The sequence below is a fragment of the Gekko japonicus genome, unplaced genomic scaffold (genome assembly GCF_001447785.1).
Source record: "Gekko japonicus isolate JY-2015 unplaced genomic scaffold, Gekko_japonicus_V1.1 scaffold2164, whole genome shotgun sequence".
NCBI classification, from domain to species: Eukaryota; Metazoa; Chordata; class Lepidosauria; order Squamata; family Gekkonidae; genus Gekko; species Gekko japonicus.
The window spans coordinates 104,844-132,420 of NW_015169242.1; the positions used below are offsets into that span (position 1 = coordinate 104,844).

The following is a 27,577-nucleotide window of genomic DNA, read 5'->3' on the forward strand; positions in this document are numbered from 1 at the left end:
GCATGGCACAGCATTGTTGGCACAGCTATTACTGCTAATGTAAGCCTCAAAACAAAGCTTGTGGCCAAAGGATGGAGTTGGATATTCAGGTGTTGTTTGATGTTGACCATAGTTAGCATCAACCTTGGGCAGACATAATATTTACTGTGGTTAGCTCTGAAAAGGTAAGTCAGAAAATTCACACACAAAAGGAAGAAGAAAGTGGGATACGCAAGCCCATTGCATGCCCATGTTTAGGGGATGTTGTAGCTGCACCAGGTCTGTTTAGGATGGGCCCTTTGGCCAGTTCTGTCTAAACACACATCCCTACAAATGTTTACATTGCCGGGACAGCATCCCTTAACACCTGTGTTGGTTGGCATTGACAAGGCATTGCATTAGGTATGTCTATCCTAAGCCATAATTGATGGGTGTAGCACTTAGTTATACCATGATAGTCCTTTTTTTCAAGGTATGAGGATTGTTGGAGTGGAACTGAGTGGGTTTTTTTATTTTGTTTTTCTTAGTTTGACTGTTTTCTTTTCCCGCTCATTATGGCTGTAAAACGTGAACTGGCTCCTAGAGCGGAGTAAACAGCTGGGGTGCAAAGATGGCTCATCCCTTGGTCCAGGGGAAAATGCAATAAATGCTCAAGTGTACAGGCCATTTCACACATTGTGACACACCGGGGAATGTCCCCGCGCCCTGGCTTTCCGGCCTGTAACCAGGGTCCTACCATCGACGTTCCTTGCCTGTGCTCACCACATAATAAATGAGAATTGTGCTGGTATAAAAATATTGACATCCAGCAGGCACCTAAGCTATGTTATCAGAACTGCTCTGTTTGCTGTTTGAGTACGTTCCAGCGTTTTATGTATTTATGTTTGAAATGATTGTCATTTTAAGTAATTTATAAGTTTATGATAGGTTTTATTGTATTTTACTGTATTTAATTGTATCCTTGAATTGCTGTAAGCTGCCCTGAGCCCGCCTCGGCAGGGAGGGCGGGATAGAAGTAAAATGATAATAATGACAAACCCAAGTTTGTGGCCAGTTGGTGCTCAGTACGAGCAGCAGCCAGTCACGTTTCCCTTTCGCGTCTGTCTGTACAATAAACGAGTTAAACAAATAAGTGCTTGTTGCATTCACGTAGGTAAAAATATGATGTGCGGAACAGAACGACGTGTGAGTCCAGTGGCCCCTTTATGACCAACAAAGTTTAATTCTGAGAATAAGCTTTCGTGTGCATGCACAGTCCTCCAGATATCTGAAGAAGTGCGCATGCACATGAAAACTTATACCCAGAATTAAACTTTGTTGGTCTTCAAGGGGCCACTGGACTCAAATTTTGTTCTGTTGCTTCAGGCCGACACGGCCACCCACCTGAATCTGTCTTCATGGATGTGTGAGATAGTCCGTGATAATGTATACAGATTTGAGTCCAATAGCAGCATAGAGACTGATGAATTTCAAGGGATAGGCTTTTGAGAATCAAAGCTCCCTTGTGTGTGATGAAGGGAGCTTTGATTCTCAAAAGCTTATACCCTGGAACTCTTGTTGGTCTCTGAAGTGCTACTAACTGCTATGGCAGACTGACACGACTACCCTCTGCGACGATATCCGCCATATCTCTGCTTTATGATGTTGGTGATGAGTGGGGCAGGATCGCACTGTGCTGTTTTGGTGCCGTTGCCATCCTCCGGCGATCCCACCCCCCCGTGTCTGTGTTGAAGTAAAAATGCATGGCCTGCCTCCCAAGCGCTTGTTTCTGCTTCAGATGTTCACGTCGGTCAGAGTCTCCAGACTCAGCAACATTACCCTAACGAACCAAACGCTCAACAAGACCTTCAGTGACCTCTGTGAGAACCTGCTGAAGGTAAGAGGGCAGCTGCCGGCACTGGGTTTTCAGTCTAACTTGCGTTGCTTGAGGTATCTGGAGCTGTTTCTCCTCTGTGGCCTTTCTGCAGCATGACAGCTTCTGACACACTCTGGCCTGGATTGCGTGAGCTGATTTTGGGATGAATCTTAGGGCTGGGGCTGCTGGGTGGGTGGATACAGTCTCAGGGCAGGAATTTAAACGACAGCTCGTAGGCCTAGGGCTCTTTTTGTAGAAAAAGCCCAGCAGGAACTCATTAGCATAATAGGCCACACCCAACAGCAGGAACTCATCATTAGCATATTAGGCCACACCCCTGACAGCACAGCTCATTAGCACATTAGGCCGCACCCCCATGTTACCAGAAGTGTGCTCATCCAGCCACACCCACCTTTTGCTTCTTATTCTGTTTACCTTGTTTGTTGTCAAAACCCAGGGCCTTTTTTGTAGCAGGAACTCCTTTGCATGTTAGGCCACACACCCCCAATGTAGCCAATCCTAATGAGTTTCTGCTGCTGGGTGTGGCCTATTATGCTAATGAGTTCCTGCTGGGCGTGGCCAACTTGGGAGCCAGCCGGAACTCCGTTCCATTCCTGCCCAAAAATAGCCTTGGGTTTCTCAGCTGAGGAACGTGTTGAACGTGCCATCCCTAGATTTAAGAATCAGACATTGTCGGACAGTCCGCTTGCAGCCCTCAAATCGTATTCTTATTGGGAGGCTGGAGTATATATCGGTATCTGTTATCTGTGGTCGCTTTGAATCTAGTGAAGGGTGCTGTGGCTGAACTCCTAATTGTAGACCGTGTCTCCAAAATAAAATGCCTCCAAAGTCTCTGAAAATATACACAGTAAATAGTTGGCGATATGGCTCAAGCAGGTGTGTCGTTCAGAAAAATATGGACTTCAGCTGAAGACTTTTACCCAGTAAGCTTAGCCATGATACCTGGCAAACCTGTGTTCATGATTTCATTGGGTAGTTGTTGTTATTACTATTGTATGGCATCGTGTGTCGTATAGCCAGGAGATCCTAAGTTTGTCTGGCAGCTTTTTTTAGCATTATGCACCACTAGGCAGCAAGCTAGATTTCTTTTTAAGGCAAGAGACGCTTCAGCGGTGGTTTGCCATTGCCTGCCTCTATGTCCTGACCAGCGTTCCCTCTAAGCTGAGTTGGTGTGAGCGAGCTCACAGTTTTTTAGCCTCCGGCTCACACATTTTGGTCTTAGCTCAGGAAGGATGGCTCCAGCGCGAACTAATTTATGCAGTCACCAAATCGCTCGCTCGCAACTTTAATGCCAGCAGCTCACAAAGCAGAATTTTTGCTCACAAGACTCCACAGCTTAGAGGGAGCACTGGTCATGACCCTGGTATTCCTTGGAGGTCGCCCTTCCAAATACTAGCCCGGGCGAACCCTGCTTAGCTTCCAAGATCTGACACCTTGTTGGGTCGAAGCACCCTTTTGAAAGAAGTCTTACTGCCTCCTTTAAGGGGGATTACCGTTCCCCCATCTCATCTAGATATTTACGTCATCAGTCTTTCTGACAGACCACCATAAAGCTGTGAAAAACATGGGTCCAAGTTCCATGTGACTGCACAGATGTCGCAAGGCATTGGGATGCCACAAGGAATAGTCGTCCGGAAAGGAACCAGTGCAGCCTCGATGCCGGTTGCCAGGCTTTGCTTGCTCTGAAGCGGGGGGGGGGGGTGGGGGGGGGGGAGGATTGGGCAGGAGGCAGATGAAATCCAGACACCCCCCCCCTCCCCACTTCAGATCACATTAGGCAGATATAACTCGTGTAAAACGATGTCTTGTGTCCCGCAGAGCCTGTACTTTAAACTTCGATCGATGATTCCTTGCTGTCTGTGCCATGTGAATTTTACCGTCGCTCTGCCAGAGGATGAATTAATTCAGGTAACCCCGTTTCATTTGTTCCTTGGGGTTCCGTAGTTCTTCACGTTGACTGGAGCTTCCAGAACAACGTAGGGGAGGGGTCCCCAGTGTGGTGCCTGCCTGTGGGTGCCATGGGGCCTGCCCACACCTTCCCTGGTGCCTGCTGAGTGTTGTTTTTTTTTACACTGGGTGGGGTCATTTGGGGCTTTGGCTTCTGATTGGCCACTGGATATTTGATTGCTTGTGCAGATCTTTTTTTAAAAAATAAATTTTTGGCAGCAGCTACCGCAGCCCAAGGGTCTTTGTTGTGTCACTGAAGGGAAGCTGCCGCAGGCATTTTGTGGCTGGCTCCGCCTCCCGCAGCAGCCATTTTCTGGCAGCCATTTTGTGGGTGTGCCCGCCCTGCTGTGTCAGAATTCCAAAGACTCGAAAAGGGTGGGGGCTCCCTGATCTAAGTTCATAATTTTGATGATGATGCATAATGTTGTCCCACTTAGTAACCTTTTCAATGCAAAATCAAGACCGCCGGCCGCTTCTACACATACCCTTTTCTCAGTGTCAGCTTATTTATTGTGGCACTGTTTTCCAGAGGGGTCCGCACAATGTCCTCTTTTTGTCCAGCTTCCTTATTTTCCCCATTTTGCGAAAGATCATATCAAAAGCAAAGGGATAAAAAAGGGAAGCAAGATGTGCAGCTTTGGAACTCCTGCCCACATTAGCACCACACGGCTACCATTCCCCTCCTGCTGCCTGCCACCTGAGGACTTTGAGGGGTGTGTGGCTTTCCCCCCACTTTTTTTTTTAAAGCCTTCCAGTTGTGGGGGGGGGATGTTGATGGCCACTGTGGGAAACTGAAGCAAGATACCTGTGGGCAGTGTTCCCTCTAAGCTGAGTTAGTGTGAGCTAGCTCACAGTTTTTTAGCCTCCGGCTCACACATTTTTCTCTTAGCTCAGGAAGGCTGGCTCCAGAGCAAACTAATTTATGCAGTAGCCAAATTACCTGCTCACAACTTTAATGCCAGGAGCTCACAAAGTAGAATTTTTTCTCACAAGACTCCACAGCTTAGAGGGAACATTGCCTGTGGGGGAAACGATCATGTGGCCACTCTGATGCAGAAGCATTCCCAGTGGTAACGGAAGGAGCATGGCAAATTGTAGCCACGTGGAAGCAGATTGTCAGTTCCATCCTGAGCAGACTTACATTTCTAAGAGAGTCAGTTTGGTATAGTGGCTAGCATGCCAGACCCAGATCTGGGAGAGACCCCCCCCCATGGAAGCTTGCTGGGTGACCTTTGGCCAGTCACGCACTCTGCAGCCTAACCTGCTTCACCGGGCTGTTGTGAGGCAAATGAGGTACCCTGCTTTGGATCCCCCATTGGGTGTATAAATGAATTAAATAAATGAATCATAATAAATAGACCGACCAGCCCTGCAAGGAAAAGATGATGGACTTGGGAATGCTCAGCCTGGAGCAGAGGAGGTTGAGGGGGGGTATGATTGCTCTCTTGACGTATTTGAAGGACTGTCACTCGGAGGGCAGGGAGCAGTTCCTTTTGGCAGCAGAGGACGGGACTCACAATCATGGGTTTAAATTTTGGGTGGGAAGATTCTGGCTGGATATTAAGGTGTTGGGGTTTTTTTTTTGCAATCAAAGTAGTCCAGCAGTGGAATTGACTGCTTAGGGAAGTCGTGAGCTCCCCCTTGCTGGCAGTCTTCAAGCAGTGGCTGGATGGACCCTTGTCAAGGAGGCTTTAGGCTGATCCCGCATTGAGCTGGAGATTGTACTAACTAGATGGTCTCTGTGGCCCCTTCCCGTTCTGTGATTCTGTGAAAGAAGTCCATTGATGTTGTTTAGCTTAGAAGGGGTGAAACTGTGCTTATGATGGCACTTGTGTGTATGCTAATCTAGTGAAAGACCTGTGATCCAACCATGTGTCTGTTGGCTGCAAAGTCCTTAACATGGTATAGATACAGCTGGGTAGCCATGTTGGTTTGAAACCATAGAACAAAGTTTGAGTCCAGTAGCGCCTTGAAGACCAACAAAGTTTAATTCTGGGTATAAGCTTTCATGTGCATGCACACTTCATCAGATTTATCTAAAGAAATGTGCATACAGATGAAAGGTTATACCCAGAATTAAACTTCTTTGGTCTTAAAAATGCCACCGGACTCAGACTTTGTTCTTAACATGGTATGTTTTTTTTTAAAGAACATTTTTTATTTTGTAAAATAACAGTGAACATACAGAACATTTAACATTAAAATACCATAGTATGAGATATAACTATAAAATGTCACATAGAAAATACTTTTTTTGTTACATACGATGAAATACTTCATAGTACTTTGGAGGAACAGTAAATTTAGAAGTCTCAGTATTGAACACAAACTCTAGAAAAGGAAACCATTTCATGTGGAGATTCGGTTTTTGATACTTTAATTATATTCGCATAAAGTTGCTCCTGTGGTTCCCAGTAATTGTGGTGCTCTGTGCGGCTTCCCTTCTTAATAAAATGTTCCGTAATCTTGCAGTGAAGCTTTTAAAGTGACTGCTGTATTTAAAGTTCAGCTAGAGCTTCGTTCTCATCTTTTCCCTCATTTGTCTACTTACCCAAGTGTGGTGAAACGATTTTAAATTGTGGCCTTAATTAAAATAATTTTAAATATTATTCCAGAAACAGCTTTTGTGTTCTTTTCTCGCCTTTTCTCACACCCGTATATCGGCTAACGAAGCATCACAGCCCAAAGAAGGTTGTCACGTTTTGTTGGTTCGTTTCACTGTATTCCCAGTGCACATGACAGTCCTACATGTTCAGTCAAGGTTGGCAGCTGTGTTAGTCTGTCCACAGCAGTAGAAAAGAGCACGTGTCCAGTATCACGTTAAAGATTAACAAAATTTGTGGTAGGGGATGATGCTTTCATGATGTGCTTTCGGGTATGTTGTAGGGCTGTCTTTCGGCTGTGCTCCTGCAGAGTGCAGGGGGTTGGACTAGATGACCTGCAAGGTCCCTTCCAACTCTAACATTCTATGATTCTATGAGCCACTGCTCACTTCTTCAGACACAGCTAGAATGTGAGTGCATCTATCCTGTTTCCAATATATAGGGCAGATGAACTCACATTCTCGCTGTATCTGAAGAAGCAAGCAGTGACTCAAGAAAACTCATACCCTACCACAAATGTTGTTATTCTTTAAGGTGCTATTGGACTCCTCCTCTTCAATGAGCAGCGACTCATGAAAGCTCATACCCTGCCACAAATTTCATTATTCTTTAAGGTGCTATTGGACTCTTGCTCTTTTCCACCGCTGCATCTTCAGTGAATGCATGGGGAAGGGATGTTTTGCCAGAGGCCGTTTTCTTGCCTGAAGCAGCGGTTCTTTTTATTGGATTGGGGGGGGGGGCAAAAGAAGCTCAGTGAGGCAAGATACCTTGGCAACACCAAGTAGATTTTAATTACAGGAACAAAAACAAACCACAATATACATAAAGAGTGTTTTTCTCATCCCTATAGTCGCTCGGGGCTTGCTGTAGTGGCAGCGATTCCCAGCAGCTCCAGGTCTCCAGTGAAGCCCCCTTTGCTGCTGCTTCCGCTTCCCCTTGTATACTTTAGAGCAGAGGTGTCAAACTCATTTGTTATGAGGGCCAGACCTGACATAAATGTCACTTTGTTGGGCTGGGCCATGTGTGCCATAAAATGTAATGCCAGGTACCAGAGATATAAACTTTATAAAGGACACAGGCAAACCCAATTAACAATATTACATAAGAACATAAGAGACGGCAATGTTGGATCAGGCCAAAGGCCCATCCAGTCCAACACTCTGTGTCACACAGTGGCCAGAAATACCAGGTGCCATCAGGAGGTCCACCAGTGGGGCCAGGACATTAGAAGCCCTCCCACTTGGTGACACCCCCCCAAGCACCAAGAAGACAGAGCATCACTTGCCCCAGAGCCCCTATCTATACCTTGTGGCTAATAGCCACTGATGGATATTATTTTAAATTCAAAATACAAAGTTGCTTAGAATATTAACACTCTTACAGTATTTCCTTACAGTGTCTCCCTGATGCCCACCCTCCCGCTTCCCCTCCCCGTTACACATTAGCATTGGGACATAAAGCTAGACAGGGACATAATGCATAGCTTCTGTCATCTTGCAATAAAGGTAATCAGTTGCCAGATAAGAGCCCTCAATGGGCCGGTTTTGGTCCACGGGCCATACATTTGACTGCTTTAGAGCCCACTTAGGTGCAGCTGTCCAGTATGAGTATCACGTGACAGTCATGCTGAGTCAGGTTGTAGTGCTCTCACTTGACACACCCTTATTAGCAAGTCTGAAGTCCTGGAACGAAGTGATCCTGCAGTCTCTTGGATGGAAATTAGCTGCCAGTTATGCTCTAAGCCAAGATAGTTACCTGGCAACACTGGTCCTTAGTCCTCCTTGAGGGGTAGTTCCATGGTGGCACTACAGGGAGAGTAGGAGCTAACATGTTGGCCCTGCCTCCATGCCATCGCCTGGTGGTGAACTTTCCCTCCCTGTGATGACAGATGCTGGTTGCGGAACGTTGCTGATCACAGGGAGGGAGGGAGAGTTTGCATGGCCACTTCCTCTGCACATTGAACCCTGCTGACAACCAGGAGATGGTGTGGGAGCGGGAGCAGGGAGCGGGAGCAGGGGGTGGGGCCCTCCCTCCCCCCCCTCTCCCTCCCCATGTGTTCAGTCAGTGCATGGGGCTGCTGTCAGTGCTGAGCTACAGTAACAATCTATATACTAATAACCAAGGTGCCCCCTGCATGCGGATATCTAAATCCGTACATCGGGGGTACCTAGGGGGCAAAGGGATTTTCCTGCACATTTGGGGAGAAGGCTTGGTGGGCCAGCCGCTCAGGCCTTGCCACTGCCGCCGCCGCCATGGGGGGGGGAGAAAGCTCACCATTGGTGCCGAGGGGGCGGGGGAGAAGGCTTAGCGGGCCCGGTGGCTGGGAGCTGCGCGGGCCTTGCCATTGGTGCCAGGGGGGGCAGGGGAGAAGGCTTGGTGGGCCCCGCTGGCGGTGCCGGGTGGGAGGCTGTGCCGGTGGGAGCCACACGGGCCTCGCCGTTGGTGCCGGGGGCGAAGGCTTACCTGCAGCTGCTTCCTCCTCCTCTACATGGAGCTCCTCCCCCCCCTCGTGAGTATTGCAGGTCCCCCTTCTTGTCTTATCTGTTTCTAAAAAAAAAGTTCTTGATGAGTAGGTCGTAACACTTCACAAAAAGCTTTACTTGCTGACCTGAATTTTGGTTAGTGTGTTTAAAAGACTTGCCATGGTCATTCAAAAATCAGAAGCAAATGTTTACCAAGCAATGGCAACTTGTATGTTTCTGGATCTCCCCCCTCTCCCCCCCAGTTGCCTCCAAGGATAGATTCGATTAATAATCAACTTTGGAGAAGGAGGATCTGGAACAACAAGTGATGGCTTTCTGCTTGTAATTGCAGGTCACTGTCACAGCGGTTGCAATAACCTTCGACAGACACCAAGCACTGCAGTCCACTAAGACACCAGCAGAGAAAACATTACAAAGAGGTAAAAATGGAAGAATCTGTCAACCCTCCCTCACTATGAATGCCGTAATTTCTCCCTATGGCTACTACGACTCCAGTTTGCCCATTCATTTAAGTGGAACTAAGTAAATAGCAGTGGTTGCAGTGCTGTGGCATGGATTGATTTTCATCACGACTAATAAAACTATTCCAGTCAAGTAGTTTTTGGACTCATGAACCTGCCTTCTCATGAGCCAGACTATTGGTCTATTAAGATCAGTATTGTCTACTCTGTATGGCAGTGGCTGTCAAGTGTCTTTTGCGGAGGTCTTTCACATCACCTTCTTCTTCATCCTTTCAACTTGATTGAACCTGGGACCTTCTGCACACCAAGCAGATGCTCTACCAATGAACCACAGCCCCTCCCTATTCACAGCCAGGTATATCTATAATGCTCCCACTAAGCTTTGGAGTCTTGTGAGCAAAAATTCTACTTTGTGAGTTACTGGCATTAAAGTTGTGAGCGAGCGATTTGGCTCCTGCATGGATCAGTTTGCTCTGGAGCCCTCCTTCCTGAGCAAAGACAAAAAACGTGTGAGCCGGAGGCTAAAAAACTGTGAGCTAGCTCACACTAACTCATCTTAAAGGGAACATCGTTATAACCACCTCTTGCAGGCAATGGCAAACCTATGCCTTGGCAGAGCCATAATGCATGGATATCTCACTAGCACCCATGCATGTGGAAAGATCCCACAGATATACTCTACCTACGATGCCACATGTGGGAGACACAGTTGAGATAAATTGGAACTTTGGTTATGAATACACAGAGTAAAGATTTTAAAATAAAATGGAGCTACTTTAATAATCCAGTGTCCTAGTTAACTGAAAAGTGGGATCAGGTTGACCTTGAGAAACTGACAAAGCCTTCTACAACTCCATATTCCATGTATTCTTCAACCATTATGAGGTCAGTTGCCCTGTGTTGTTTCATGCACACACACACACACGTGTGCACAGTTTGTAGATTGCAGTGTACACTCTGAGGGAGCAGGGCTCCTTTTTACCACAGATTGCATCAGGAGGGAAACACGATGAAACCCAAAACATTAGCTTTTCCCTCCAGTGTCTTAGCTGTGCCATTGCATTAGTCACAAAGGGCAATAGTTGTGTTGATTTTTCTGGGCAGCTGGTGGCACACCGAATACAACTCCCAGTCTTTTTTTTTAATTTCTGATTTACTTTGAAATCTGTTTGGTCTCCACGCTGGATTAGTAAAGTACACTCATTGTTTGGACGAGCATTAAATATGGAGTCTAATTGTCTAGTCCTTGTCCATTTTGGCTGGCAGCGGCCGTCCAAGATCTCTCTAGCGTCAATCTCGCCACCTCCAGTCCTTTACAGGAAGTATCTTGAGAATTTCAACCGTGGGGCCCCTCTGCTTCAGTCAGGTCTTTGTCTCCTCAGCCTTTTCTGCCAGGCTCAGAAACGAATGAATCACAAAGTATATTTGGAGCAAGAGGTGGCAGTGCTGCTAATAATAATAATAATAATAATAATAATAATAATACTTTCCATTTATTAATCGCTTTCCCCAGTGGGCTCAAAGCGATGTACAGTTACTCCATATATAGACAAGGGACTAACAGTGTTCGTAGGGGATAGGGAAGACAACATATATTGACTTTAAGGTATAGACATCTTCTGGCTGGCTCCATCATTTTCCCGCACGGCTGCTTGCTGGCCTCCGCCTTGGGAGTTAGCTTCAGAGTGCAGCTGTGTTGGGCTGCGAGTATCCAGATTCGATTCCAGTCGCACCTCAGAGACTCAGCAAGATATCCGGGGTCTGAGCTTTCAAGCGTCGAAGCTCCTTTCATCATATCCCTTGGAAATATATATCTTTCAAAGCTGTGGGCTCAATGAGGACAGAATGGGCCATTTCCCACTCACCTCACCTTCCTGCTGCAGACCTCCCCTCGTGTTGTTCCTGAGCAGAGGTCATTTCGGGGGGGATCGCAGTTCCCCCGGGTGAGGTACAGGGGGCGGGGCACATGACGAAGCCCCGCCCCCTGCTTCTGGCCGCCCCGCTTCCGGCCCTCATTCAGCCAGGAGGAGGCAGGAGAAGAGGGAGGGTAAGTTGTTTCCTCCCTGCCTCTCCCCACCCCTGCCTGCCTGGGGCCAGGGAGGGCCTTCGCGGGGCTTCCTTGCACTCCCGCCGGCCTTGCAGGTCCACCGCCGGGCCCCTCATGGAGCTCGGCAGTGGAGCTGCAAGGCCGGCGGCGGGGACCGTTGGGGGCGGGGTGTGTGGCCTTATGACACACTTCCGGTGATGTCAGGGTGTGTGGCCTTATGACACACTTCCGGTGATGTCAGGGTGTGTGGCCTTATGACACACTTCCGGTGATGTCAGGGGGTGTGGCATATGCTAATGAGTTATGCTAATGAGTTCCCCTAGCTCTTTTTCTACGAAACGACCCCTGATCCTGAGGATCTTCTCTGTTCTGGAAGCAGGAGCAGCACTTTGCGGAGATCGGTCTGCTGCGGTGGGATACAGGAGGCAGGAAAGTCCTGCAGTGTTGGTGGGAATTTAATCTGGATCCATCCCAATCTAATTTCCAGGGGTTTAGATTTTAATTAAGAACATAAGAGAAGCCAATGTTGGATCAGGCGAATGGCCCATCCAGTCCAACACTCTTTGTCACACAGTGGCCAAAAACACCAGGTGCCATCAGGAGGTCCAGCAGTGGGGCCAGGACACTAGAAGCCCTCCCACTGTTCCCCCCCCCCCAAGCACCAAGAATACAGAGCATCACTTGCCCCAGCCTGAGAGTTCCTATCTAGAAATATAAAGCCACACAACAGCATCGTTCTTTTAATATGCTTATTTTGGCATCTACCCAGTTGGAATTAGTACTGTTTGGGTCAAGTTAAGAGCTCCGTCTCTAAGCCGTGATGTCTGATGCTTAAACTAGAAGAAGAAGAAGAGATTGGATTTATACCCTGACCTTCACTCGGAGTCTCAGAGCAGTTTACAAACTCCTTTCCCTTCCCCTCCCCACAACAGGCACCCTGTGAGGTAGACGGGGCTGAGAGAGCTCTTTCCAGAACTGTCCTTGAGAGAACAGCTCTGACAGAACTATGGCTTGCCCAAGGTCGTTCAGCAGCTGCGAGTGGAGGAGTGGGGAATCAAACCCGGCTCTCCCAGATTAGAGTGCATGCACTTAACCACTACACCAGAGTATCCCTAGCAAATGCTTGTCCAGTGTTAACTTTACAAATGGCAAGTCTGCAACAGAGAGTAGATGCGAGATTCTTGGAAAGAAGGTGCTCTCCGTTGTGGTCTCTGTGCATCGCACTGATGGGCTGTGAAGCATGTGCAGAGTCTATTTAAGAACCTGTAAAGGCTAAAAAAAATCCCTCTGATTGTACGCTCTCCCTCCCTAGAGCGGGTGGAACCATGCCGCAGCATGGGCCTCTAGAGGAACCTTCTGGTTGTCAAGTTTCTTCAGTTCACACCACTTCATCAGTCCTCTGTTAGGTTGAGCTGCATTTGTAGCGACCATGGCTGGTTCTGCATCTGGCATTCACTCCCCATTTTCTCAATACTGGGCAATTCCGCATTGGCTTTTCCCTCCATTGTTTCAGCAAACCCAAGTTGGAACAGAAATTCCCCTCTGCATTGCATGCTGCTTTCACTTTCTTTGATCATCGGATTTTATGGTACCCTCTGCATTGCATGCCGCTTTCACTCCCTTTAACCATCGGGTGTTATGGCACCTTTTGCATACATTTATAGCCATTTTATGGCCATTCAGGGGTGACTTTGCAGTCAGTACAGCATTGGCCCAGGGTATTAAATAAGTTATATTCGCAGTCATTGACCAACACATAAACCGATGAGCCTGGGGTATTTGAATGTGGTTTTGAGCTGCACCTTTTCCTCAATGTTGAGAAAATGTGGAGCGAATGCCAGATGCAGAACCAGCCACCGAGGAAAAGGTGCAGCTCAAAACCACATTCAAATACCCCAGGCTCATCGGTTTATGTGTTGGTCAATGACTGCGAATATAACTTATTTAATACCCTGGGCCAATGCTGTACTGACTGCAAAGTGACCCCTGAATGGCCTTAAAGTGGCCATAAATCTATACAGACGGTACCATAAAACCCATGACCAAAGGAAGTGAAAACGGCATGCAATGCAGAGGGGAATTTCTGTTCCAACTTGGGTTTGCTGAAACAACGGAGGGAAAAGCCAGTGCAGAATCGCCCCATGACTCTGCTTTCTACTGTATTATAATTATAGCACGCATATGTCTAAAAGGCATTAGACTTGTAGAGCTTCTCTGAACTCTTGTTTTTTTTACAGAAATTAATGCACATCATCCTTCCCCCCCCCCTTTTTTTTTTTGCTTTAAGCTTCCGCCGATAATGAAGAACAGCTGCAGTTTCCTCTGGAGCTTTCATCCGATCCTTCTCAGCCATTCATGCCAGCTAAAGGTTGGTTGAAGGGAAGACAAAAGAGCATCTGACTAGCCCCTTCTGTCTTGCATTCACTTGCTCCCTCATAGTTGGTCAGCTCTCGAAACCTGGAAGCAAAAAACAAAACAAAAAAAAGTTACCAAATGTGAGCTTGTTAGGAAGAAGTGCGATATCTAAGGCAGGCCAAACAAAATGTTTGTACACTTTCCTCTTGATCTTTCTTAAAATATTGAAGTCGGATGGCCAGTACTTGAGGGAGCAAATGAAAAGGAACCATTTCCTCTTCCAGTGCTGCTTTGAGCTGTCTAAACAGCTGTTGCATCCTAGCGTAGAGGCAGCTGCATTTCAAGGAAGGACGGGGGCGTTGTCCTTTGAAATGCAAACTGTGCTGAAATGACTGGTCTAACACAGCTTGAGACTCCTGAGATTGAATTGGGTTGAAAATGGTATGGGTTCCTTTCTGGGGAGTCAACGTAGCCACTTTTTAAGATCTTGGTCTAGGTGTTCTGCCACGCCAGGTATTCTCTGGAGAATCCAAGTGTTCGTCCACTCTCATCCTAATCCTAAATACAGAGGGGATAACCTTCTCTTTGAAGAGCTTCAGATGTTTTTCTCTTTATTGGGGGACAGAGCAAAAAGAAAAAAAAGGAAGATGAGATTCCAATCAAGGAAGTGCAGACTGGGATACATAATTGTAATTTTTTCACGTTCACCAATGAGGTATACGTTGCGACTGGAGAAGCAAGATATCATGGGGACAGTAGTGTGCTGTGTCAGTGGAAAAGACAAATTCTGTGTTGGGAATGGTTGCCCAAAGCTGGTAATCAGTGTGAGATTTACTTTGGCGTGGGGGCCTTCACTGGTGCTGCTTCTGGCATGACTTGGAAGTTACGTAATTGCTAGGGTTGCCGGGTCTTACCTGCGTCCCAGCGGGAGGCTCCAGCCTGGCTCCCGGGGTTGTCATTGCACTGGGCATGTCATTCAGGGGACACTCTAGCATTTGGGTAAAAAAAACAACTCTATGGTCACCATAGAGTTTTTACCCAAATGCTAGAGTGTCCCCTGCACGATGTGCCCAGCATGATGACGTCACTTCTGGGTGACATTGTACCAGGCACGTTGGGCATGACAGGGCTCTTCGAGGGTGGGGCTCTCCTGCCAGCCAGCTGACCGGCGGTGGATTGGGCCCCCTGAAAGCCGGAAGAACTCCGCCCCTATCGGGGTGCGTGTGTGTGTGGCAACCCTAGTCATTGCATATGTATGGTACTCTAGATTAAACTCTGTAGTTTAATCGTAGAGTTATGAGTGAATGCTAGAGTGTTGGCCAAGACAGTGACATCACTTCCAAGTCATGGAAGAAGTGGTTTCATAGCACCAGCACACCACCAATCCCCCCCCCCCAATTTTCCTGGCACCTAGGAGAGCAGCAGCAGCAGCCAAAGCTGGCAGGAAACCTGGCTTCCCTAAGTCCAAAAATCTGTAATGGTCCTCTGCCCAAACCAGATTCTTTATCTTGTACAAATGAATTTATTCTGTTTATATGAAGATTACTGGAGTAATAAATTATGCCGTGGCCAGAGTCCAAAAGTGGAGCTAAGAGCACTTAAGACCATTGATCTCAGTGGCCTTCCGTACACTTAACTTTACACTGGATTATGGTTAATGTTCACAAAAGCAGCACAGTGGGGCCCACCCTCAGATAAGTTAATTTCTACATCCCTGGGTATGTAAAAATATATATATATATTACTGTGAAATTAACCAAATGAAAAAGGAATGAATGCACAAAACAGTCAAGTGTGCCCCTGGAATATTATTGACAGTAGTCGATTCTGTCAAAGGGGAAAGCCGAGAAGGCAGGGAGGGGAATTTGCCTGCTTAACCCCCTGGAATCTTACAGAATCGGGGGTGGGTGGGTGGATTTTGAGGGTGGGTAGGGGTTTCCAAACTGACCTCCCTCCCAATTCCTCAGCAGCCCCCAAATTCCATACTTCCGATTACCAGATGCTCTGACCTGGATGGCCCAGGCTAGCCTGATCTCAGATCGCAGAAGCTAAGCCGGCATTTGGGAGGGAGACCACCAACGAAGTCCAGTGTCATGACACTGAGGGAGGCAATGGCAAACCGCCACTGAACATCTCTTCCCTTGAAAACCCCACGGGGTCACCAGAGGTCAGCTGTGACCTGACAGTCAGTAAGCATGGCTCTCCCTTCCTCATGCCCTGCTAGTGAGCTTCCTTGGGGCATCTACCTGCATGTTAAGGGAGTGCAGACAAACTAGCGTAATGGGGAGGGGGGGAATGATTTGGTGAACTCGGATTTGGTGAACCCTCCCTTTTGCAGTAATCTGTAGTTTGTTGCTACCTCTGACTTTCTGCCAGTGTCGGAAACCAGTATTGGCTTAGAGGGCAAGTGCAAACCGTAGTTTGCTGGTTCAGCTGTAACAGCAGACTGTGGTTTGTTACAGATCAGGAAGCTGGGGAGAGGACTGGAGCGTGTGAGAGGAGGGGGCACAAGGCTCTGTGTTCTTTATGGGTCTGGGGTATTTCATCCAGCCCAAGAGCGTGGGAAAAAGCCCACATCTCACTGAGCACCTTTACAGCTGATGCATGTGAATTGTAGTCCACTTCATCTGTGATTCTGATAGTTCGGCTAGTGAGTCCAACTTGGTACATATATATATGGAGATTTTTCCATATTCTTATACGAAGATTGATTTTCGCCTCCCCGGTGCTATCCTGTAGCCGAGTGAGGTAGCTGGGCACTTATTCCCTTTAAACAGTTTATGCCCCATTTCCATCCAACTCAGGGTCCCCAAGGCAGTCAAAAATCAAAGCTATTAAAACCACATACACAGGAAGGATGCGCCAGTGAGGGAACACTAAACAAAATAGGTGTCTTCATCCATTGGTGGAAGACAGTGATCCCGGGGATACTGTCGCGGGGGGGGGGGAGGGGGAGGTCAGATGAGTCTCCCTGGGAATTGTGGAATTCCATAATGCTGGTGTCACAACCGAGCAGGCCCTTTCTCAGGTTGCCACCCACCTAGCCTCAGATGGAGATGGCAGCCAAAGAAGGGCCCCTGAAGATTACCGCCGTGGTCAGGTAGGTTCATATAGGAGTAGGTGGCTCTTAATATCAACAGCAGGGTTTGCACTAGCAGGGCCAGCTGCACAGCCATTGTTCCCTATGCCAACACAACTACCGGGGTGCCTATGTCCTTCATCTGAATGGCAGATTCCTGTTCACCAAAGACAGCACTCTGGCTCCTTTTCAAAGAGACTATCGCTTAATTCTTCTGCCAATCCCAAAGGAGAAGGCCTTCTAGAATTCAACCTGCTTCATTGTGCAAACTGTCTTTCAGGAAGAAGAGCTTTACTATTAACAGAATGGTGGGAGGGAACTGTAAAGATAGATGCTGACCGGTAGAGGGCAGTCTGCTCACATATCAGCCAGTCCTACCTCTAGCGTTCTCGGGTATTCTGCTGTGAAGTGCAGGAAGCTTTTAGTTGCTGGATTTGGTTTATATATTTATTTCTAGATGCCAAAGCCAAGGATGTTTATGAGCCACACTTTAATTACTCTCCCATGAGAACTTCATTGCTCATTTCAAATGAACTTTAGGCCAAGTAATTATTGTTGAACAAACTATGCCATTGATTATGCTTTTCTGAAACATCTCCATGTGTCATTTGCGAAGTCTGCTAAGCTTGTGAGTTTCTGTCTCTGTTTTAAGGCTTATTTTCTTAGAAATGGTTTATCTTGACAGCGATAATGCCGATGGCAAAGGGGCATTCTCGGCTTGCAGATACCGTTCTTGCCTGGCCAACTTCTTGTCCATTAGGTGATCTAACCATAGTTTGGGCACTTCAGTTATTTATAAGATTTATACCCCACCTCTCTACCCGCATCGGGCCACCAAGGCAGCTAAGGGATTAAAAACATGTATCATAAAAACAAAAGCATAACTAAATTATTATTGTTATTGTTGTTGTTATTGTTGTTGTTATTGTTATTGTTATTATATTAAATTTATATCCCGCCCTCCCCGCCGTGACGGCTCAGGGCAGCTAACAGACACACATATGAATATATACATTAAAACTCCATAATATGGTAAAAACAGAGTTAAGATTACAATATAAAACCATAACTGCACAGTACATTCTATAATAAAAGATGGCAACGTTCTGTCAACATTTGAATGGCCGCCTTCACCCTCGTCCAGGCTCCTGCCAGGCTGTTAGTTGTCCAGCTGGTGGTGATGTTGATGTTAGGACCATGGTGTCGAGGCGGCAACCTACTTGAAAGCCTGGCCCTGCAGAAGGTCCCACAGGGCCCTGATGTATGCAAAAGCACAGGAAGCAGCAGTGAACGCACAGGGTACAAGGCAGGGAGCACCAGGTAAAACAAAGCAAAAGAAGCCTTTACCCGCCGTCAGAAGACAGTGTCAGAATGGGACAGACGAATCTCCCTGGGGCGAGAGTTTCATAGTCTTTATGCCACTCTCCAGAAGGCCCCCTCCGTTGCCTAATCTCAAAAGGTGGGGGCACCCAAAGCGGGACCTCCGAAGCTGACCATAGTGGTGGAGTCTTCCTTGGCGGCCTCCCATCAAAGCAGTAGCCAGGGCTGAGTCTGCTGAGCTTCCAAGCTCCGACAAGCTTGGGGCCAGCCTGAGCTATTCAAGCCACAGAAAGTCTCTGCAGGCGTGACGGGCTCTGGCCAGGAGCTCAAAGGTTCGCCGAAATCCCAAGGAAACGATACGTGAGAGCCCGGTTTGCTTGCGAGGAGATTTTTAATAAAGCACCAGACTTACAAAAAATGCAGGCGGAGTTCCCATCAGCTGGGGCCTCAACGGCTCACACACACGGCAGAGCTTGCCAGAATCCGAGACCACAGGCATAGCTAAAACTAGGCGTCTTATACCCTAAATGCTGGCTACCAGTCACAACATCATTTATTAAGTTATCTCAAACACTGGCATGAGCCAGGACGTCTTGCACATGGCATCCAGTGGGTGGCAGACACAGCCCAGGCCTTTGAAGATAAGCTCCGCTAACGAGAGAGGAAAGTCCCCTCTGGAGTGGCCAGTCACCGTTCTCCCATAAGACTCAGGACAACTAAGCACCAGCTTGTAACAAAGAGGGAGTCACACAGGCCGTACGGTAGTCTGTCGCCTTCCCTCAACATGTTCCTTCAAGCTTTCTCTGCCTTTATTCCTTCAAATCCCTGCACTTAAGAGCTGCTTCACAGTCTAGATTTTGTAGGCCCGTGGCTTGAATTCGACAGGTGTGCACGTGAATGAGAGAGCAATGATTGCCTACAGCTCCCTGTTGAGCAGATTCGGGTTCGCTGCTCTGAAACGTTCCCTCTTTGGCATGGCCCATGGTTGATGTTGGCCCCTTGTTGATCTTGATGAGTTAGTGTAGCCATAAGAATGCAAGGCTGTGGTGAAACCGCAAGGGTGTGTGCGGGAAGGGGAACAGATGCCCATTTGGTCTCCTGGCTGAAGATTTCTCGACCCTGCGCCGAACCGTGGCCATTTGGTTTTATCTGTTCATTGTTTTTATTTCTATCCCAGCCTTCTTCCAAGGAGCTCACTGCAGCATGCATCCTTCTTCTGTTAGGAGAAATCCCCGTTAGGAGATTAATCCTTTAGCCCAAATCTGTCTTATGTACGACAGGGGCTTGTGGGTTCTTTTGACCAGTGTATACAGAGGGCAGAATCAGAACAGAGACTCCTTTTTCCCCATAGAAAGAGACAACACGACTGGATGTTTATAGGATAAGTTGTTCTCTTTACTGAATAATAGTTGAATTCACAAGCATTACCAAAACAGATTCAATCTCACACACTCACAAGTTCCTTCAGATACAATAGAAATGGAAAGCAATCAGTATGGAAAATACCTAATTGGAGGTAAACACTGAAAAGGGTGACGGTTATACTTACCTGATCCAGAAGGGAGTCTGAACTTCTCAATGAAGACTGCGGGAACAAAAGATCTAGCTAAAGGGATTCTACTTCACACGGATGAAACCAGCCAACACGTGTGGCCTTCTTGGCGGCCGTCCAAGAGAGCACGCGAGAATTACCTATAGTAGAACTTGAGTTGCCTAGGTGGAGTAAAGATGGCTAGCTAGCAAGGAACAAAGGTTGCTCCTCGCCTTTTAAAACCTAGTTTGGGGGTTGGCATCTGTGCCAACCTCATACCTGTAGTCCGTCCCATTCCCTATACCTATTGGTTACTGGGATGTGACGTATCTACCTAGAGGGAGTGGGCAATATTCAACTCTTAACCTTTAACTCAATCGAAGCATCTGGTCAAGGTGTGAAGTTGTATTGCCAAGGAAACCTTTGTAGTACAGATGACTTTAGCTGGTCCCCAAGCTGTAAACAGGAAACAGTCACTTTCAGATGCAAACCAGATACGAGGGTTACGTGTTGACCAGAAACTCCTTGATGGTGGAGGACCTGTTGTTTGTGAGAGTCCTCTTGGCTGACCGTAATGGAGAATGCCTTCTTCTTTCCAGGCAGGGCGGGTAGGTGTGTGTGTGTGTGTCTTCATTAGCATACCAGTGCAGGCAGAGCACATCAGCATAGCAGCTTCCAAATGCAAGCAGACCAAAGCACACAGTTCTCCCAAACCCATACACAAAGCAAGTACATTCCATACATACAAACGTCAGCACAATACAAATAAAATACAATTTCAAGCACATCCTTTAACACTTCCCACCTCCGTTTTGTCTTAAAGAAAGCCCTTCGAGCTAGCTTAGGCTGAGGGAGAGGGAGAGTGGATTGCCCAAGGTCACCCGGTGAGCTGTGTTGCTGATTGGGGCCTTGGAAGTGGGCATCCACTCCTATTGCAGTCTGGTTCCCTGACCACTACACTGCACTGCATTGGCGGTTGTCAGAACTGTAGCTAAACTAGAGCAATGTCCGATCACATTCTTCCATGATCCAGGAGATATACTTAAACCTGTAGGTCTACTCACGTTAGTTGACAACAGTGAGTGATCCAGATTGCGTTGTAATGATCCTGTGAAGCAATTAACACCAGATTGTTCTTTAGCTGGATAACATGGGTGCTGGGGAGATTTCTACTAGCCAGCATCCAAAAATAGACATTTATACAAAGGCTGAGCCAATTTTAATAGTTCTGTTTATACGGACTGTTAGGGAGGTTTTTATCAGAGTAAAAAGAAGAGTTTCCGTAATAGATTTCGTATGACTAGATGGACGTCTCTATCAGATGAAAACACCGTTTATTGTAGCGTCACATTTAAAACAGTGTGTTGCCCTTATCCCGCCAGGGTCACCGTTCAATGCCTCCTTTCGTGCTTCATGGTTTGCTTTTATGGTTCCTATATCGAGTTCAGCACTTTGGAGAGCAGACTGTGGAAGGCTGAGGGCCAAATTAAACAAAATGTTGGAGACCCATGTTTGGACCTCCTATCTCTTTAAATTTCTATTAATATTCACTGTATTGATTAAAACTGCGGTGTGTGAGAGAGAAAGAGAGGATGCACTGATCACGAACCCAGTTCTGGAGGAGGCAGGCGTAACCCTTTCCCTTGCATCATTTCCCCCCAGTGTAAATCCTTGCACAAGCACTTTACTCGATATACATAGCTTCTCTGGAGAGGCAGCTAGTGAAGGAAGGGGGAGGTCAGATCTCCCCCCCTCCCCAGTCATGGTCCCAATCAATGGCTGCTATTTACAAAAACTTGACAGGTCATGGAATCATGAATCTCCAGGGTCTTCTGTCTAGTTGTACCCTGATACCACACTGGAGACAGAAGTCAACTGTGGCAAACAAGTTTTGTGCATCTTCAAGGCCCGTGAGACTTAATGCTCTGGAAGAAAACCAGTGAAAGGCCCTCAGGAGGGCACCTCGACATTTCGTCACATGATAGGAAATTTGTGAAGCAAAACCGTAAGAAAACAGCCAAAGGTGCCCATAATCTTAATGCTCGGTTAAATGAAAATATATGATATATAGTCGGTTCCAAGACTTTTGCAAGGCATGCAGCTGAGTCTGGTTGTTCCGCTTTCCCAAACATGTCTGCTCTTCGATTGTTTTCTGTCAGCTTCCTTAATCGTGTATGTGAGGAAAATAGGAAACGTCCCTGAGGAGTATTGAATATTTCAAGTCTTTAGTGTTTATCCCTGTTGTCTGTTAGGGGCAACGTGTGGTCACTCTGGCCCGTTATGGATTAGTTTGCAGGCAATGGCTGTGTGAAAGAACCTGGCTTATGACAAAGGCATCAGATGCGATCTCCTTTGGGGCTTCTGCTAGCCTTATGGATCTGTGAGACTTGCATAGATGAAATTATGTGCGGGTGAAAGAATCTGGAAAAAAAGTCTGAGACCAAGCAAAGACTGAGCCCTGTTGATTGTATTCTATTTATTATTTATTTATTTATTACTCTTATTTGATTTATACCCTGCCTTTCTCTCCAGTGGGGGTCCAGATTCTAGTCCGGCACTCTAACCACCATACCACACTGGCTCCCCGTAAGGCCGAAATGATGAGCCAGATTTTCTTTGAACTGATTTTTCTTCCATTTGAACAAGGCATAATAAAACACACAGAGTCTGTTGGCTGCAGCAGAAAAAAAAAAACGGGAAGAAGATTATAATCACACGCAGAGCATAGTATGTACCCCAGTTTCTCTTTTTTAGTGTGAGATTCAGTGCGCATGTCACCGACGCCAGGAACAGTTGAGTGTTTTTTCTAAATGTGCTATTGTTAGCTTGCGATTCTCCCACAAGGGGCTGAGTAACAAATTACTTGGCTAAAAATGACTGTGCCTCATGCTAGGCTTCTAAATACAAGACTTAATCACAGAGGAAAGGGAACCTGGCTGTGAGGACAAAAGAGAAGTTAACACAGACGATCCTGTTTGAAAGAAGAGAGGAAATGTATAGAAATGCGTAGGAAAGAAACAGTTCAACGCTTACGCACTGTCGGAACGAAAATGCAGTACCCAAAACCACAGTGATAATGATACAGTCTTAGTAATGTTCTCTAAAAAAAAAGCCAAAAAAAGCATGCGATAACAATCCTGAACTGTACCACTTCAGTCTGCTGGTGGGAGATGGTATGCCAGAATTCTCTTGCATGGTGGGGTTTTTTTGGGGGGGGGGGTTAGAGACCTCCCTGCACATTAAGAGCCTCTCTGTTGACCTAAATCAGGAATTTGCTGGTTTCCCATTTCTGTACCACGTACAACTTGGACAGTTTAGAAGACTGTACACTGGCCTTTTGGCCGGCTCAGCAGAGAAACAGAAAATTTTCATATCGGCTTATCTCTTTTTCGGGACAGCGAAGTTTGGAGCATCTTCTTCCCATGCCAGTAGATTTGCCTTTTAGAATTCACATCCACATTGCGGGTGAGAGATAGGCAAATAGCAGTGCTGGGACTCCGCAGAAGCCCTGATCCTCAGCCCTCCATGTTTGTTCTGTGGGGAGTGAGCCGCTGAGCTGTGTTATAAAGCAGCTGTCAGAGCCTTTACGACTCTTCCTCTTGGGGAGGAGGTGGTTGAAGAGCTGTTTGTAGGCCATTATTTTAAAAAAACCCTGCTGCTCAGATCCAGATATGATCACCATCAAAAACTAATAAGTACCAGGGGCCGGGGGCAGCGACTCATCCTCAGACATTTGAACCACAGGTATTCCTGCAGGCATTTGAAGGAACTTTAGTTGTGATCTGACTTATGTTTTTAGTGAGTGAGTGCTTGAATTAAGTGTGTGTATAATGCTCTCACCTCTATATTTAATTGTCCTTCTGTAGCTGTCTGCCTTCTAGTCTTTTCGTCTCCTAGTTCATCTGCCTCTTCTGCCAACTTCAGTTTATCACACTGGGGCTCTTCCATATTCTCATTTTCCTCGCTGTGTGTCCAGATTTAAACTGCAGGTTTTTATGCCGGACATACAGCGATGTAATATCGAATTGACCACTAGAGGGAGCAAAACACATGTAGAAAAGGGGGGGGGAACCCTAAAATGATAGGAACACACAAGTGAGGGAAATGAGAATATGGAAGAGCCCTAAGTTATCTATTAATCCCTCTTACTGCATAGCAAGTTTGTTCCTTTACGTGCTGTTTGATGGTCTCCACACTGCCGAGATAGCTACTCCAAAGACCCTCCCCCCCTGTGGTTCTCCTTTCAACAGCTTATCTTCAGATCTGCAGATTTCTTATTAAAAGCAGAGTGCCAGAAGCAAGTTTCCTAGGAGGGATTGAAGGCATTGGCTTAGAGGTGACATTTTAAACATGAATAAGCCCAAGTCCCTTTACCAAATCTGCCTCAAATGCATTGCATTGTTTACTTTGCATGACGTTGTGATTAGTACACTGTGCACAGTGGATGTTGTCGGCAGCAATGCGAGGAGAACATGACCCAAGATTTCTCTAGCTGTTTCTTTGCTAAAAAACCCGATAACATTTTAAAAAAAATCTGTGTGAATGCAGTTAAAATTGCTTATATCACATCAGTGGAATTCATTTTGTCTTATTAGAGGACCTGGAGAATGCAAGTTCCCACACAGGTATCCCAGCTGGCCAGAGAGGTGAGTCTACTTGATCAAGCTCTAAGCCAGAACAGGGAATGCATTCCTGGCTATGTTGGGGTACTCTTAGGAGGTGCCTTTAAGCATTCAGGAATTACGTACCAGCTGCCTTGGGACGCATGCTCTGATGTGGCTTATTGATATCTGAGTATGTTCACCCAAATATATTTCCTTACGCTAAAGACAGGATTGGAAATGGCAGAGTGTCCTACTTTGCCACTGTTTTCTGGAAGGAATTTTCAAAAACAACTACTAATTCTTCAGTTCTTGAACCTGCGTTAATGTTCGTCTTGCGTTCCTCTTGTATTTTTACAGAGGGAGGAAAGCTAACCATCACTTAATATACGGGCATTGCATGCTGCTGTGGTTAATCTCGATACCGGTATTGATGCCTGCCTTTGAACATTCAGTAATCTGATTTCACCGTGAGGGTAACTTCATTGAAGAAGAGGTGGCGCTTCCATAGCAGAAACAGTGCATTCATCTGCAGCTCTTCCTGTCAGGGGAAGTGCTGGAATCGTCAACCGAATCTCAGCAGAGCCAAACACAACTATGGAGCCCGTGGCTTGGTGAACTGGTCCAGTAGCTCCTCAGATCAGGCCTAAAACTATCTGAATGGGCAGTTTGAGGATATGCCTGGTGCAGGGACCCAGTGCAAGTCTTGGAACTGCTTAATGCAATGGCACCAGAGCATGGGACCACGGCTTGGCCTCAGCACAGGACTCTTAAGGTCCTGTTGCCATCCCCCCACCACCACTGGTGTAACCCCATGGCAGTTGTTCTAAAACATAAATGGTGTTTTAACTATATGTGGGGCAGAGCTGAATGCTCCTGTTGCAATTTGCCCAGCTGCAGTGACATGTCACCTCCCACCACTGTACATACCACGTTTTGTGCTTGACCTCACAGAGGTAGGTTTCTTGGATGTTTCACATGCTGTGGTTTCCTGTTAGTCCAGAACAGATGATTTCTTAATGTACTGGTGAGCTAAATACGTGGCAAGTTGAACTGATATGGGGATGCCTCGTTCAGTGGCCTGGTCAGTGGAGGCCCACAAATGATTTCTTGTAGGAATTTGTGAGACCACCAGCAGGCGTTCCTCTCTTCAGGAGTCACATGGAGGGGTATGAAGTGACATCTTCACATGAGGCCAGTGCATGCTGCTGCCATGACTGTCCAGTGGCTTTTCTTTGAGCCTCCTGAAATGCAAATTGTAGCATCAAACATGTGCATCCCAAATAGATGCTTCCGTGTGATCCCCACCCAAAATCCTGTTTCTAAATTAAGGTGGGTAGCCATGTTGGTCTGAAGCAACAGAACAAAGTGTGAGTCCAGTGGCACCTTTAAGACCAACAAAGTTTAATTTATGAAGATATCTGAAGAAGTGTGCACGCACATGGAAGCTTATACCCAGAATTAAACTTTGTTGGTCTTAAAGGTGCCCCTGGACTCACACTTTGTTCTACTCCTCTTGCTAATTAGTCGAAGGGCCCATTTAAGTGTGAGAAGTATTGCAGTGCCTAAAAATTCAGTGTGTGTTTCTAAACGGGCAGGTTTGGCTTGCGCAGCACACTCTTGCCGTTGCCCTACAGAAGCCTCTGCATTTCTTGCAACTCTGCACTAATTCCAAGCATTGCTGTGGGCCACAGGGTTTTCCAGAATGCCCAGAATCGAGCCGACAACGAGACTCTCTCAAAGCATTGCCAGGCCTATGGCACAGGTAGCCCTGGTTCCTTTCATGAACTCGCTAATGTTTGTGGAACTTGATAAGATAAGAGTCACTCTTTGCTCACAAGACTCCACAGCTTAGAGGGGGCATCGCCAACAAGATTTTCCAGGGTGTAAGCTTTTGAGAATCCAAGCTCATCATAATGAAGAGAGACGTGTTTCAATGGTAGAGCCTCTGCTTGGCGTGCAGAAGGTCCCAGGGTCAATCCCCAGCATCTCTGGTTTAAAGCATGAGGTATTAGGGAATGTGAAAAAATTGGAGAGCCACAGCCAGACTGAATAGACAGTACTGATTTTGACTGACCAAGGGTCTAATTCAGTAGAAGGCAGCTTCATGTGATTCTCTGCAGTTTATACCCTGGAATATCTTGTTCTTTACGGTGCTATTCGACTCAAATCTTGCTTTTCTACTGCAGCCCAGCCTAGCTACGCAGCTGAAACTATCTTTTCCAGAAATAAGTTTCCAAACAAGGATCTTACATAGGTGATACTCAGCTGTGACCCCACTGGTAAGGTCCCATCAGCTAGACAAAACACTGTACTGAATCTGAGTTCCAGATTTTTTTGGAAGCCGTGGGAGAGTCGTTTGCTCTTGGATACAGATACTTAGTTCATCAAAAGGATCACTTCACTGGGCAAAGGGACATCATCCATATACTTTCCTTTGTTTTTTCTTTTTCTTTTTTTTCCTGTCTGTGTTTCCAGCAACATCAGTTGATTACAGTTCCTTTGCAGACAGATGCAACAGCTGGATAGAATTCATTAAACTGAAAGCTCAGACCATAAGGCGTGGATCAATTAAGACAAGTAGGCAGCCATTTCTACCACATTCTGATCATTGGAGGCATAGTTCTGGTATCTCAGTGGCAGAGGGCGGAGCTTCCTACCTAGTAGTGGCGTTGAACAAATCAGTGTCCGAGTGTGAAAGCTGCAGACGCCGAGCATCTGTTTTTGGAAAAACAAATAAACGCCGGGCTGATTTGGGGGGCACATTACACTGTGCTCCGAAAGCAAATTGCCAGTTAACATAAAGGTGCTAAATAGGCTTATGAACTGTACAGTGAAAAGGTATACATATGCCATCTGGCGGAAAGCGTATGTATACATCAGTGAAATTCTAAGCATGCAGGGATCCCCTGCGTGACATTTGAAGTCGTAATTGCTGAATTTTAGAAAGCAGTGAGGGGTTTGTTGGGGGGGGGTTAAAGTAAGATCAGTGGCTGCAGGTCCAACTACTCTGCTTTAGTCAACTCGTGTTGAACATATATTTGAAAGCTGACAACAATGGAAGAATTTGTCCAAATTTTGAAAAAAAAAATACCGGACTGAAGAAACATGTCAACTTTCACACAAAAAAAAACTTTCCCGTAGACTCTCGTTGTTTCCCGTAGCAGAAATTTATATCGAATCGTGATCCCTCTCCTCCCCACTTCTCCCCCATACACACCTCCCTTTGTCTTTACTTTATAACTGATCATTGTACGTGCAGCTGCTGGCCTCAGTGTTTTCTTTTGCAGGAATG

The 27,577-nt window shown here is 46.6% G+C and overlaps 1 protein-coding gene across 1 annotated transcript in view; it reads left to right on the top strand.

The window, feature by feature from the left end:
* The window catches only part of C2CD5 (C2 calcium-dependent domain containing 5), a 124,023-nt gene that overhangs the window by 89,856 nt on the left and 6,590 nt on the right, over nucleotides 1-27,577 (top strand). Inside the window, exons 17-22 of the mRNA XM_015416466.1 lie at nucleotides 1,757-1,855; nucleotides 3,674-3,763; nucleotides 9,220-9,307; nucleotides 13,684-13,764; nucleotides 24,277-24,327; nucleotides 26,761-26,862. Of these exons, the coding sequence (XP_015271952.1) occupies nucleotides 1,757-1,855; nucleotides 3,674-3,763; nucleotides 9,220-9,307; nucleotides 13,684-13,764; nucleotides 24,277-24,327; nucleotides 26,761-26,862 (511 nt within the window). The remainder of the gene's footprint in view (nucleotides 1-1,756; nucleotides 1,856-3,673; nucleotides 3,764-9,219; nucleotides 9,308-13,683; nucleotides 13,765-24,276; nucleotides 24,328-26,760; nucleotides 26,863-27,577) is intronic.